Here is a 15774-nt window from a genome sequence, read left to right as displayed (position 1 = left end):
TCTCTCTCTCTCTCTCTCTCTCTCTCTCTCTCTCTCTCTCTCTCTCTCTCGCTCTCTCTCGCTCTCTCGCTCTCTCGCTCTCTCGCCGTAACCCAAACCTGTTGCTAAACGCAGAATCGGAATCGATTTCCACTGCACCCGAATCGGGTCTTATTAACGTCACTAAACCGTCCAACCGCGTGGGATATTGGTTTGAGAGCATGGCTATTCGATTTGTGGTCTCTTTCCAGGATTTAATCCAGGCACAGAAGACCTACGCTGGTCTCTATCTCTCTCTCTCTCTCTCTCTCTCTCTCTCTCTCTCTCTCTCTTTCTCTCTCTCTTTCTCTCTTTCTCTCGCTAGGCGTGCGTGCGTGCGTGAATAGATTACTCGAAATCTACACAACACACTAAAGCTGCGTTTACACTATCGATTTTTGTCACCAAATCGTAGCGATTTAAAGTGCATTCCAACTTGCCACCGACTTGACCCAAGTGCATTTCAACAAATCGGCTGAAATTCGATTGTGTTGGAGTCGGAGTCGGAGTCAAGTCGCCGAGTTGGAGAAATAGAACGTGTTCTATTTTGCACGACTCGGACGATTTGCTGACGAAAATCGATAGTGTAAACGCAGCTTTACTCAACCGTGAAGATTGGAAACGTACCGCTTACGTTTCGCCTCCTGCCAGGAGTCTTTCTCAAATCTAACTGATGGTTATCAGTTTTGACCACCAGATGGTGTGGTGGTCAATAGCTTAGTCCACACGTGACTGAGCCTGTATCCCCCCTCGTCACGGTTGATGTTCGGGGTCTTGCGGATCCAGATGGCGGCCTTGATCCATCGAATGATTTTGATAGGCTCGCGATCAATGATCTTCGAATTCTCCCAATCAATGGTGTGATTGTCCTTCGCTGCGTGGTCCGTGATCGCGGATTTGTTTAATGGTTATTTCGGTAGCCGACTGTTTTCGTTGGGCCCTTGTGAACGATTTGGCTGCTACGGTGTCTACGTCCTTTTTATGTTCTTTAAGGCGGGTTTCAAATTTTCGGCCGGTTTCTCCCATGTAACTATTCGAAACGTAATACCATTCGAAACGTAAGCGGTACGTTTCCAATCTTCACGGTTGAGTAACAATTAACCCTGTTATATCTCCAAACCAACCGAATGAACTTATTTAATGAACTCGGAATAGATTTCAATTCCACCCGAATCTGGTCTTATTAACGTCACCGAACCCTCCAACCGCGTAGGATATTGGTTTGAGAGCATAGCTACTCGGTTTGTGGTCTTTTTCCAGGGTTTCATCCAATGCATACACTTGGTCTCTCTCTCTCTCTCTCTCTTTCTTCCTCGCTCTTTCTCTCTCTCTCTCTCTCTCTCTCTCTCTCTCTCTCTCTCGCTCTCTCTTTGTCTCTGTCTCTGCCTCTGTCTGTCTTTCTGTTTCTCTACCTATCTGTCTGTCTGTATGTCTCTCTGGCTGTCTTTCTGGCTGTCTGTCTGTCCGTCTGTCCGTCCGCATGTATGTATGTATGTATGTGTGTGTGTGTGTGTGTGTGTGTGTGCGTGCGTGCGTGCGTGCGTGCGTGCGTGCGTGCGTGCGTGTATGTATGTATGTATGTGTGCACTTATGTCTGTCTGTCTTGCTGTCTCGCTGTCTTGCTCTGTGTGTGATGTGTGTGTGTGTGTGTGTGTGTGTGTGTGTGTGTGTTGGTTGTCTGTATGTGTGTGTGTTTGTGTGTGGGGGGAAGGGGCGTGCGCGCTAGTGCGCGTGCGCGGCGAGGCATTGTAAAGTATAGGCAGCTTCTAATGAAGGAATAGTTCGCATCTACGCACAGTGACAAGGAATACGCGTATTGGCAAAATATTGCTTTGATAATTCAATATGATGACGGGCGTGGCATATGCGTGCGTATACCGTGAGCTACCCCGAGTAGCATTTAGAAATTATGTATTCGTGTAATGCTGGCTGAGGAGATCAATATGATTTCATATAGCGGATCGCTGCACCCTCTAGAATTCTGACTGATGTCGAAGAGTGAAGATGAAGATCAGTCTTATTGCAGGGCTTCATACGGTATCGATTTCCTGCGAGGAATCCCGAGGTGATCTGTGTACATTCCTTGCAGGGCGCGGGTGATGTGCATGGGGAATGGTCCACTATCCACAGATGGACACACACGCGCGCGCGCGCACACACACACACACACACACGCACACATACACACGCACGCACACACACACGCACGCACGCACACACGGGCGCGCACACACACACACCCACGCACGCACACACACACGCACGCACGCACACACACACGCACGCACATGCACACACACACACACACACACACACATCACACATCACACACGCAACCTCAACCGCACAAACACGTACACCTACAATTGTCAAGTGTGTTTGCAATTGCGTAATAGTCCCCTTGTGTTGCCATCTTTTTCTACACATCTAAAAACACTGCACTCGTGCTAGAATTCCATCGTCACGTTCCAAGTCACCGAACCCGCCTGCACGCGCGGTCGACACCCCTCTAAAATAGATATCTCGAAGCGCTGTGCCAGTCGTTACCATAACAACGCGTCACAGACGTCACCCGAGCATCTCTTTATCTGCGTGCGGGTCATAGTGTCACCTCCGCTTGTATTATTAGCACACGCAGCCTCCCCCGTCCCGTGCGCGCTCATCGCTGCTTTATTAGCATATCAGAGAGGTTTCGACGCGCGACAATGTCCATTGATGTCATCATGCTGCATCACATTACTCATCGCTCATACATGTGCGTCAGATTCATGAGACGCGCGCGATACCGAGTCGCGCAATTCGACTTAGTTATAATGGCGATGGTGATGATGATGATGATGTTGATGATGATCATGATCATGACCATGGTGATGATGAGGAGGAGGAGGCGGTTAATGTTGATGATGATAATGATGATTGTGATGATGATGACGATGATGATGCGCATCAAGGCACCTTGAAACAACGTTTAATTCAGCGCTTGGTTGCAGATGTACTTTCACATTCGTAGGACAGCCAGTACGTATCTCGCGAACGTGTCAGTGAACTGGCAGCACTCATCTATCTATTTTCGTACGCGATCGTGAAGTGTTTGCGCCGAACAAGGAAACTTGTTGTTACGTCATGAATGTTTTTCGCACACTCTGTATGCCATCACTACGGGGTTTCTCGTTAATAACCGCATTAAAACGGAAAGGTTTGGAAATCCGTCAAGCGGGTTTCTGATTATCTTGCGAAATCCGACGAGCGGTATGTGTACGGTTTTAGCACAAGTCTTTCCCGTTTCACAGTATTGCATTCAGTAATTTCTCCGTTAGGAAGGAAGCGTGAGTTTTGTGGTCACCACCCACCGCCGCTTGTAGTGCTCACGATCAAACGCCTGTAGTGAAGTGCGTGGCAATATGCACGCTCTATTCATACTATGGTAACAAAAAACAGCAAAGAAATGCATTTCTATAGCACCTTGAAGGATTTGTATAGGTATAAAGCCTTCGCAGAGTCAGTCAGTCACGTGGGGGATGACAACTTTGATTAGGCGCATTTACGCCTCATATAGTAGATGCTGTCCATCTCTCCGAGCGCTTGCAACGATGAACGCTCACATTGTCGCAAATGTTTCCTTGGGTCACTATGCTTGGTTTGCTCCTGTAAATAAGAGCCTGCGAAAATTGTACTCAGGTGGTCGCGTATACGGCATACCGAATTAAGTCATTACGAAACTTGAGCTGCCAAATGTTCGTAATTGGTCATGATTGCATTTAGAAGCTTCGCATACAAGCGCAAAGGTCGGCGTATTAAAGGAAGAGTGGTTACAATACTCATACGTAACAGAGCTTTCTAGAACAACGCTTTTAATTAATGGACAAGCATGATCTTTCTCTCTCTCTCTCTCTCTCTCTCTCTCTCTCTCTCTCTCTCTCTCTCTCTCTCTCTCTCGAATCTCATCTCTCTCCTCTCTCTCTCCTGCATCGCTTCGTCGCTCTCTCGCTTCTCGTCTCTCGCCGTAACCCGAACGTTTGCTAAACGCCAGAATTCGCGAATCGATTTCCCTGCACGCACCGAATCGGAGTCCTTAATTAACGTCACTAAACCGTTTCCAACCGCGTGGAGGATATTGGTTTTGAGAGACATGGCCTAATTCGATTTGTGGTCATCTTTCCAGGATATTTAATCCAGCGCACAAGAAGACCGTACGCTGGTCTCTATTCTCGTCTCACTTCCTCGTACATCTCTTCTCTTCCTCTCTTCTCTCTCTCTCCTCTCTCTCTCTCTCTTTCTCTCTTTCTCTCTGCTAGGCGCGTTGACGTGCCCATGTGCGTGAATAGATTTACTCGAAAACTAACACAAACACACCTAAAGCTGCGTTTTACACTTATCGATTTTTGTCACCAAATCGTAGCGACTTTAAAGTGGCATTCCAACTTGCCCAGCCGACTTGACCCAAGTGCATTTCAACAAATCGGCTGAAATTCGATTGTGTTGGATCCGGTAGTCGGAGTCAAGTCGCCGAGTTGGAAGAAATAGTAACGTTGTTCTATTTCTGCACGACTCGGACGTTGCTGACGAAAATCGGATCAGTGTATAACGCAGCTTTGACCTCAAACCCGTGTGAGATTTGAAAACCGTACCGCCTTACGTTCGCACTCCTGCACGGGAGTCTTTCTTCAATCTAACTGATGGTTATCAGTTTTGAGACACCAGTTGGTGTGATGTGGTCAATAGGCTTAGTCCACACGTGACTGGCTGTATCCCCCCCTGCGTCGAACGTGTTGAATGTTCGGGTCTTGCCGGATACGCAGGATGCGCGGCCTTGATCCAATCGAATGATTTTTGATAGGCCTCGCGCGATGCAATGATGCTTTCGGAATTCTGGCCAATCATGGATGGATGTGATTGTCCTTTCGCTGCGCTGCGTCCGTGATCGCGGGTATATTGTTTAATGGTTAGTTTCGGTAGCCGACTGTTTTCGTTGGGCCCTTGTGACGAATTTGCTGGCTACGGTGTCTGACGTCCTTTTATGTTCTTTAAGCGGGTTTCAAATTTTCGGCCGGTTTCTGCCGATGGTAACTATTTCGAAACGTAATACCATTCTGAAACGTAAGCGTATCGTTTCCAATCTTTCACGTGTAGTAACATATAACCCTGTTATATCTCCAAACCAACCGAGATGAACTTATTTCTAATGAAACTCGAATAGATTTCAATTCCACCACAGAATGCTGTCTTATTAAACGTCACCGAACCCTCCAACACCGCGTAGGATATTGGTTTTGAGAGTGCATAGCTACTCTCGTTTGTGTCTTTTTCCAGGGTTTCATCCAATTGCATACACTTGGTCCTCTCTCTCTCTCTCTCTTCTTCCTCGCTCTTCTCTCTCTCTCTCTCTCTCTCTCTCTCTCTCTGCTCTCTCTCTCTTCTCTCTCTCTCTCCTCTCGCTCTCTCTTTGTCTCTGTCCTCTGCCTCTGTCTGTCTTTCTGTTTCTCTACCTATCTGTCTGTCTGTAAGCTCCTCTGCTGCTCTCTCTCTCTCTCTCTCTCTCTCTCTCTCTCTCTCTCTCTCTCTCTCTCTCTCTCTCTCTCTCTCTCTCTCTCTCTCTCTTTCTCCACGATGACTACCACGATATACTGAAGGCTATACCTACTAATGCATTGTTTAGGGCGCATCGCATACTTATGTATGTAATCACTCGCAGAGGAACCGCATTCCACGCATGCCTCGTAAGCACACAGTAAGTGCACACGCTGGCAGCTGCGATGCCGAACTATGCTATTTTTCCCGCAAGGGATTCATAAGGGCGAGCGTTCGTGATATTACCGGATCCGGAGATCAGGCGGTGAGAGACGCGCGAAGAGGTACGCAGTTCCTCTCTAGTCAGTAACACCGGTGAGAGCAATGATGAGAGTGGGCATGATGATGATGATGATGATGATGATGATGATGATGATGATGATGATGATGATGAGGAGGAGGAGGAGGAGGAGAAGGAGGAGCAGACGGAGAATGATGATGATAATAATGGTGACGATGATGATGATAACGATGGTGATGATGATTGCAAATGATGGTGATACCGTGAGCAAAACACTGTTTAAAACGGCATGTTCTCGCAGCAAAATGCATGTAGATATGCCTACTGTGAGCTCGTCTATTTTGCAAAAATTCACTTCAACTTATTTGTATTGCTACTCTCATCATATTTCTTCAGCAAACCTAAACAGTTTTACGAAACTAGTACTTTCAATGTTTACACAGTATTTACACAACCGGGACATAGCCGAGCGCTCGCAGTTTTCTTTAACAGATTATTTGTATGATAAAACAAGTTATAATTCATTATTCGATGTTTGTACAGTACAAAATTGTGAAATTTGTTTAAATCATATGTTATCTACATTACTTATGCAATCTTTAAACAAATATAGTGTTTTCTTTCCAGGAACTATTTGCGCTAGCGTAGGCCTACTGTTAGCGTTCTCAGTCACATCGCTCTATGTGTATCTGTACGCCGAAACTCCGTCCGGTAGAGTTTCAAAATTGCCTGAAAATAGTCAACTTCGGAGCACATTTTTGGCTTAATAAGAACATTTTGTGATGTTTGCATACTGCAAGTATGCTCATAGTAGGTGTATGTAGGCATTATGTTGCGAGGTTTATTCATTTTAAATAGATATAGCCTAAAGGTGACGCACATGTCCGAAATTTGCAGTGAGTGCGTACACCATTTTGGAAGTCTGTCACTCCGTGTGTATCAGGTTTGCGTGTTCGTCTCAGCTCTATAGCCGCGTGTCATTGTGATGAGGACAAACGCGATAGCGGCACGACCAACACACAGCCCTACGGAGAGAATAGCAAATGCTCGCCGCTTGCACGATTCACTGCTCAATGTGACACTGTCAAATCACTCATGGTCACTCGTCCAGAGAGAAATGATACAAGATTGCGTGGCACAGCTTTGCTGTTGATCCTGAGCGCTGCGCGCAGTTCCGCGGGATATGCGCACGCGACCGCGGCGATGTTCGAAGTATGAAGCGCTGTCCGCAGTGGAGACGTGCGCCAAATTCGAGGCCCGGCGCACGTCTCCACAGCGGTCAACGGATGGTCTGTAGTTTTAGATGATAACAATGAAGACTTTGTTCTAAATAAGAACTATCGGCGGCTCAATAAGAACAATATACCGACCTTTGAATTTCTTGACTAGTCAGTCAAAGGGCTTGTTGGGGGTCCATTATGCAGAGCTTCCAATTGAAATGGCCCATGAAATTGTCAAGTGGAATTGTGTTTTTCGGAACCCCAAAGAAAATGTCTCCCTCTTACTTGAACCCCCCTCCTTGATCAATCACGCATTCAAGCGTAAACAATAACAGATATGAAATTGTGTTGACTTTATGGCTCTTGACGCACGTGCATTGACGTACAAGACTGATGAAAGCACAGGCACTTGGAACGTCTCAATAAAAATAAATCTTCACACAATTTTTCACAATGATCGACCGCCTGTGTGCAAAATAGGTGAACGTATGTGAAACATATACGGTTAGTACTTACTGTGTGTGACATATCCGTGACTAACTGACACCACTAAATTGGTAAAATGTTCCATGCACCTTAAGAAATGCTGAGAAATTACGAGGTTATCATCGCAGAACTTTCGAACACCGTACGTCACAAAGCTATATGTAAACAAACACGCGTGTTGCGAGGTGCCTGCCTCCGATATCCATTTTGAGGCCCGCTAAGCCAAGCATAAAGCGCGCGGGCAGGACGTCACACACACAGCTACGTTCATTAACTAAAACAATCGAGTAGCGCGGTTAGGGATTTTTGGAATTATTTAATTTTAAGAAAAACTTCAATGTTCAATGAATGACGCACTTGTTCACTTCCGACAGCGAGTGAAAATGCCGGCCTTGCATTTCATTATTTACGAAAAGTAAACAGGCTTGCGAAAGACAGTAGGTACAGTAACTGGTCACGTCGGTGACGCCCCATTCATGTCCATCAATGAAGAAGGCGGGGCTTATTCTGATTACGGAGATGCGAAAATACAACAGAAGGACGTAGCGCAGTGCGCTAAACAGCGTGTTATTTTCGTATTTGTGGCAAACTCTATAGTAGGAAACCGTTCTAACATAGCAGAATGCCATAGTTCCTGAGATCGGCGATTTGGTGGTCTAATGGATCCCCATATTTAAAAATATCAAAATCTGGTGCGGCGTAGGCTGTGATTGGAAGACACAAAGTGTCAATCCTCGGCGCGCCTCGGCATCATGGCCGCATCACGTCTAGATCGTATGCGCTATGCTATGCACTTGCCCGATCGACTGCGGCGCTACATATACGTGGGTGGCAACACTGGCAAGTTTCAACCCACGCGGACGCTGAACATTCCGCCAACATTTGCACTTCCAGTATATTTCCCTTCAAACGTCTCGGTGACGGTAAATGGGCACGCATTACGCCGCTAGCGTTTTACTCGGCATTGCGCACCTATTGAATGCGAACAAATGCACACTGACAAACGCCGTATCAACGTTGCCGCGTGTCTCGGTGGTTCACTTGCATACGCCAGTGCTTAGGCGTACGTGACAATACCGCGGGCTCGCGATGTCAATGCGACCGTGAGTTGCACACGTATTTATTTCCTGATGGCACACACGATTACTGTCCATTATTACGACGGGCAACGCACCATGCACAACGCCCCCGCCTGCGTACGTGCGAAAGCGTCTCTGCGAAAAAATTATCGTTGGTTTTCGCCGATTTCGGTTTTTGTCGCTCCATCGAACGTGTGTAGTGTGTGTGCGCGTATTTTCGCTATGCTATATACCCGTGCTGTCATATTTAACTCGCACGCGGGATATATTAAACAGCCGCACCGCGCGACATTTTACGTTCTTCTTTGTAAGCGTCCGTATATGCATTTTTCGTTATATAGGCGGGAGGTCCATCTCCCTTAACTATGCCGCGTGCGTGCAGTTCCTGTGGCTGGCATTTTCGCGCTGGTGACCCCTTCTCGTATAAGTGTCAGGTCGCATGAACTCGAATTCGTCTCTATTTTCCCTCTTTCTCTATCCTTTCCTGTGCGCATTGTCTCGCTTCGGGTGTGCAGGAAGGTTTTCCGTAGACTTTTTTTGAGGATTTGATCAAATCTATACATTTTTTTTAAATGGCGAGTTTTTCTGAATCAGAAAACCAATCTTGCAATTTGATGCGAAATAATGACGGCCGAAATTTTCTATTCACAAAAATGGTGGTTGCAAATGAAAACTACTTTACTCCTTATCTTGGCTGCTGAAAAAGAAGATGAAAAAGATGGTTATCTCGTTGTTGTTTTTAATGATGATGATGATGATGATGATGATGATGATGTTGTTGATAGTGATGGTGATGATGATGATAAGATTTACATCGCGCTTCTACATGTGCGCCAGATTTATGAGACGCGTGCGATACCGAGTCACGGAATTACACTTTTCGTTATAATGGTGATGGCGATGATGACGATGATGATGATGATGATGATGATGATGATGATGATGATGATGATATGATATACATCTGTTGCATCGTCCTACTTCCTGCTTGTTTCAGGTTTGAATCTGGGGCCTGTGGTCGCAGGCGTTATTGGTGCCAAAAAGCCACAGTACGACATCTGGGGAAACACTGTCAATGTGGCGAGTCGCATGGACAGTGCCGGCCTACCTGAGCACATACAGGTAAGCTAGTTCCCTAATTAGAATATGGAATGACAAGCACATACAGGTAAGCTCATGTCCTAATTAGAATATATGATGACAAGCACATACAGGTAGGTTCATGCCCTAATTAGAATATATGATGACAATCACATACAGGTAGGCTCATGCCCTAATTAGAATATAGGATGACAAACACGTACAGGTAATCTAATACCATAGTTAGAATATGGGGTGATGAGTACATACATTACAGGTATTCTAGTCTCATAGTTAGAATATAGTATGATTAGCATATACAGGTCTTCTAGTCTCCTAGTTAGAATATAGCGTGATGCGTACATACAGGTATTCTAGTCTCCTAGTAAGAATATAGGATGACAAGTACATACAGGTATTCTAGTCTCCTAGTTAGAGTTCCGCATGCACGTTCTCCTCTACCTAGGGCACTAGAAACTGTCTGTACGCATCCCGTTACTCAACTAGGAGACCGACATCCCTGTATGTCCGCCTCACGCTACAGCTCACTACTAGGAGAAGCTAGAATACCTGTCTGTCCGCATGCAAGCCTATACTCTCACTAGGAGACTCGAACTACCCTGTATGTACTTGTCATCCTATACTCTACTAAGGAAACTCGACTACCTGTATGTACTCCCGGCTATCTCTAACTAGGAGACTAGAATACCTGTCTGTAGCGTCATCACGCTACCACTCTACTGGAGCAGAGATACCTGTATGTACGCCCCCAGCTATACCTCTAACTAGGAGACTAGAATACTGTATGTACTTGTCCCTATGTCCTTACTAGAAACTAGACTACCTGTATGTACGATCACGTCTATAACTCTACCTAGAGATCGACATACCTGTATGCCGCCTCCCTGGACGCTACACCTACTAGGAGCCTAGAATACCTGTATGTACGCATCACGCGATACTCTCCTAGGAGACTAGACTTCTGTATGTACGCATCCACGCTATACTCAACTAGGCGAACTAGAATACCTGTATTACGCATCACGCTATACTCTCACTAGGCGACTAGAATCGCCTGTCTGTACGGGCCTCAGTCCACTCTACTAGCGACTAGATCCTGTTGTCCGCATCAGTTACACTCTCACTAGACGCCTCGCATCTGTCTGTACGCATCACGTTTACCCCTCTAAGCTAGAAGACTCGCATACCTGTCTGTAACGCATCCCGTTACAGCTCATAACTCGGAGACTCGCATACCTGTACTGTACCGCATCACGCTCTAACTCTAACTAAGACTAGAATCCTGTATGTACATCACGCTACCCTCTACTAGGAGACTAGAATAACCTGTATGCCGCCATCAAGCTATACTGCTAACTAGGGCTAGAATCGCCTGTCTGACGCATCACCTCTACTCTACCTAGGCGCCTAGAATACCTGTATGTACGCATTCACGCTACCCGTCTACCAGCCGACTAGAATACCTGTATGTACGCCTCAAGCTCTACTCTAACTAGGAGACTAGCTCCCTGTATGTACTTGTCATCCTATCTTCTTTACTAGGAGACCAGACCACTGTCGTACCATGCACGCTATACTCTAATGCGCCTAGACTACCTGTATGTACGCATCACGCTATACTTCTCACCAGGAGACTAGACTCTTGTATGTCCCCTCAACGTTACTACTCTCCTATCGCTTAACAATATTTTTTTAACTGCTCGCCTACCTGTATGTACGCATCCCCTATACTGCTAACTAGAGACTAGAATCACCTGTATGACGCATCACGCTCCCTCTAACTAGGAGACTCGGAATACCTGGTAATGTCCGCATCACGTTCTCTCTCACTAGGAGACAGACTCCCTTGTATGTCAGCATACGTTCTACTCTAACTAGGAGCTCGATCCTGTATGTCCTTTATCCTATATTCTTCCTAGGAGACTAAATACTTTGTAAGTACGCTCACGCTACACCTCTAACTCGGAGACTAGACTACCTGTCATGTACGCTCCGTTCTACTCTAATCTAGGAGACTAGATCCCTGTCTGTCCGCATCACGTTCTCCTCTAGACTTGAGACTAGAATACTGTCTGTACCATCCGGACTATACTCTACCTAGGAACAGAATATGCCTGGTAGTCGCATCACGCTATCCGCTCACTGAGGCGCCTCAAGCTACGCTGTGATGTACGGCCCTCACCCTATGACTCTCTAGGCGACTATAGAATCCTGTATGTTACGCCTCAACGCTACACCTCTACACTAGGAGCCTAGCCTACCTGTATGTACGGCCCTACGTTACACTCTAACTAGGAGACTAGAATCACTGTATGTACCATCACGCTCCAAGACTCTAACTAGGAGCCAGAATCCGCTGTATGTACCATCACGTTATACTCTAACTAGAGACTGAATCCCTGTATGTCCGCCTCAGCGTTTTCTACTCTAACTCAGGCGACTCGACTACCTGTATGTCCCTCCCGCTATCCTTAACTAGGAGACTCGAATCCCTCTGTCTGTCCGCTCCCGCTCCACTGCTACTAGGAGCCTCGCCTCCTGTCTGTACGGCCTCCACTCTACTGCTAACTAGGAGGCTAGACTACCTGTATGTCCTTGTCATCCTACTATTCTTACTGAGGCAACTAGCATCCCTGTATGTCGCATCAGCTATAACTCTACCTAGGAGCCTAGCATACCTGTATGTACGCGATCACGTGGCTACACCTAACTAGGAGACTCGAAACTGTATGTATCGCCATCACGTTATACTCCTACTCGAGACTAGAACTACTGTATGTACGCATCACGCTATCCTCTACTAGGAGACTAACTACCTTTAGCATCACGCTATACTCTCCCTAGGCAGACTCGCTACCTGTCTGTACGCATACACGCTATACCTCTACCTAGTAGCCTCAGAATACCTGTATGTACTTTGTCATCCTATATTCTTACTAGGAGAGCTCGCCTCCCATCTGTATGTACGCATCCCCTACGACTTCAACTAGGAGCCTAGCAACCTGTATGTCGCGCATCACGTTATACTCTAACAGAGACGCAGTCCCTGTATGTCGCCTCCCGTTCTCCTCTACCTATGAGACTGCTCCCTGTAATGTCCGCATCACGCTATACTTCTCCTCGGAGCCTAGACATACCTGTATGTCCCATCCGCTATACTCTAACTAGGAGACTCGCATACCTGTATGTCGCATCACGCTGATACTCTAACTAGGCGACTAGCATCCTCCGTATGTCCATCCGCTAGCCTCACTAGGAGACTCGAAACTGTATGTACGCATCACGTTCCCCTCTAACAGGAGATAAATACGCTGTATGTACGCATCCCACGCTATCCCTCTAACTGAGACTAGCATACCTGTATGTTACGCATCACGCCCTACACTCTAACGAGGAGACTAGAATATCCTGTATGTACGCAATCACGCTTTACTTCTAACTAGGAGCTGAGATACCTGTATGTACGCATCCACGCTAATACTCTAACCTGGAGACTTATGCATACCATTCGTACGCATCACCTATACTCTAACTAGTGAGACTAGTATCCCTGTATGTACGCATCACGCTACCCTCTACCTAGGAGACTAGCTAATACCTGTATGTACGCTCACGTTACACTCTACTAGAAGACTAGCATACTGTATGTCCGCCTCACGTTACCTTCTCTACCTAGGAGACTAGAATCCCTGTTATGTCCGCATCACGCTCTACTCTCACTAGGGACAGAATACCTGTATGTATACGCATCACGCTACACTCGTAAGTAGGCGACTCGATACCTGTATGTACGCATCACGCCTACTCTACACTAGAGACTCGAATCCCTGTATGTCGCATCACGCTCTACTCTAACTAGAACAGATCTGTATGTCCGCCTTCACGCTATACTCTAACTAAGGAGACTAGACTCCGCGTATGTACTACTTGTCATCCTATCATTCTTGACTAGGACACTAGCATACCTGTATGTACGCATCACGGCTATACTCTACCTAGCGACTAACACTGTCTGTACGCCTCCACGCCTACGCACTCAACTAGAGACTAGAATAGCTGTATGTACGCATCACGCTATCCTCTCACTAGGAAGACTGCCTCCCTGTTCTGTACGCATCCCGCTCGTACTCTCCTGGAGACCTAGCAATACCTGGTTGTACGCGTTGGTCATCCCCTATACTCTACCTAGGCGACGTAGCCTACCTGTATGTACTTGTCTCCTATATCTCACTATGTGGGAGCCTCGAATCCCTGTCTGTACGCATCAAGCTCTCTCTACCTAGAGACTAGACTACTGTCTGTAGTCATCAACCGTCTCCTCTAACTAGAGCTACATACTGTATGTACGCATCAGCTTATCTCCCTAGGAGATAGAATACCCTGTATGTACGCCTCACGCCTATACTCTACTAGGAGACTAGAATGACAGTATGTCCGCACACGTTACACTCTCTAACTAGGCACTAGAATCCCTGTATGTCGCCTCACGTTAGCCCTTCACTAGCAACTCGAATACCTGTCTGTCCGCATCAGCTATACTTCTACTCGGCGATCTAGAATACTGTATGTACGCATCACGCTATACTCTCCCTAGGAGCCTAGAATCCCTGTATGTCCGCTCCGTTACCACACTCTAATAGGAGCCTAATACGCTGTATGCTACGCATCACGTTCCCCCTAACTCGAACCTAGAATACCTGTATGTAGCGCATCATGGGGGGGGTGCGTTCCAGCTCCTACTCGAAGACTCCATACCTGTCGTCCGCATCCGCGTTACAACTCTAACTCGGAGCACTCAGAATACGCTGTAATGTACCGCATCAAGCTATACTCTAACTAGGAGACTCGACTACCTGTATGTCTTTAATCCTGTATTCTTATCGCCCTCGAATAACCTGTATGTCCGCATCAGCGCTATATCTAACTAGGCACTAGAATACATGTAGTACGCCTCACGTTACACTCTAACTAGGAGAATAGAATACCTGTATGTACGCGCATCACTTTACACTCTAACTAGAGAGCCTAGAATACCTGTCTGCTACGCTCCGTTCCCTCTACCTAGAAGCCTAGAATACGCTGTATGTACCCATCACGTTCCTTACCCGGCGCCTAGCATTGATGCTCCGATCAAGCTATCCTCTATCTAGGAGACTGAGAATACCTTATGTACTGCCTCCTCTATTCTCACTAGGAGCCTCGCAAACGCTTATGTACGCATCACGTTTATTACTCTAAACTCAGGAGACTAGAATCCTGTATGTCCGCCTCAACGCTCCATCTTCTTAACTCGGAGACTAGAATCCCTTATGTACGCATCACCGTTAACTCTAACTAAGGAGAACTAGAATACGCTGTTATGCCCCTCAAGCTAATCCTAATAGGCGCGTAGACTACCTGTCTGTACGCATCACGTCTATCCTCCACTAGGAGCCTAGGAATACATGTATGTCCGCATCACGTTACACTCTCCACTCGGAGACTAGAATACCTGTCTGTACGCATCACGTTCCCTCTAACTAGAAGCCTAGAATACCTGTCTGTCGCCTCACGTTCCACTCTAACTAGAAGACTAGAATACTGTCTGTAACGCCTCTACGTTACACTCTAACTAAGAGCCTAGACTACCTGTCAGTACGCATACATCACCTCTACTCTAACTAGGAGACTAGCATACCGTATGTACTTGTCATCTATATTCTTTTACCTAGGAGACAGCATAGCTCTGTCTGTCGCGCATCAGCGCTATATCTACCTCGGAGACTAGCATCCTGTATGTACGCTCACGCTATACTCTAGACTAGGAGATAAGACTACCTGTCTGTACGCTTCACCTTAAACTTCTAACTAGAACTAGAATACGCTTGTATGTACGCCTCACGTCTCGCTCGTAACCTAGGAACTAGAATCCCCTGTCTGTACGCATCACGTTATCCTCTCACTATGCGACTAGAATACCTGTATGTCCGCATACGCTAGTACTCTCACTAGGAGACTAGAATACCTGTATGTCGCATCACGCTATACTCTAACTAGGAGACTCGAATACCTGATCTCTCTC

General features: G+C 46.5%; 1 protein-coding gene across 1 annotated transcript in view; it reads left to right on the top strand.

Moving 5' to 3' along the window:
* Positions 1–15774, top strand: part of LOC106816298 (adenylate cyclase type 5-like) — a 173536-nt gene that overhangs the window by 156700 nt on the left and 1062 nt on the right. The window contains exon 18 of the mRNA XM_014820883.1: positions 9610–9734. Within this exon, the coding sequence (XP_014676369.1) occupies positions 9610–9734 (125 nt within the window). The remainder of the gene's footprint in view (positions 1–9609; positions 9735–15774) is intronic.

The sequence above is a fragment of the Priapulus caudatus genome, unplaced genomic scaffold (assembly GCF_000485595.1).
Source record: "Priapulus caudatus unplaced genomic scaffold, Priapulus_caudatus-5.0.1 Scaffold31, whole genome shotgun sequence".
Classification (NCBI taxonomy): Eukaryota; Metazoa; Priapulida; class Priapulimorpha; order Priapulimorphida; family Priapulidae; genus Priapulus; species Priapulus caudatus.
The sequence above is the reverse complement of the archived record's forward strand: the minus strand, read 5'-3'. Positions and strand labels throughout refer to the sequence as shown.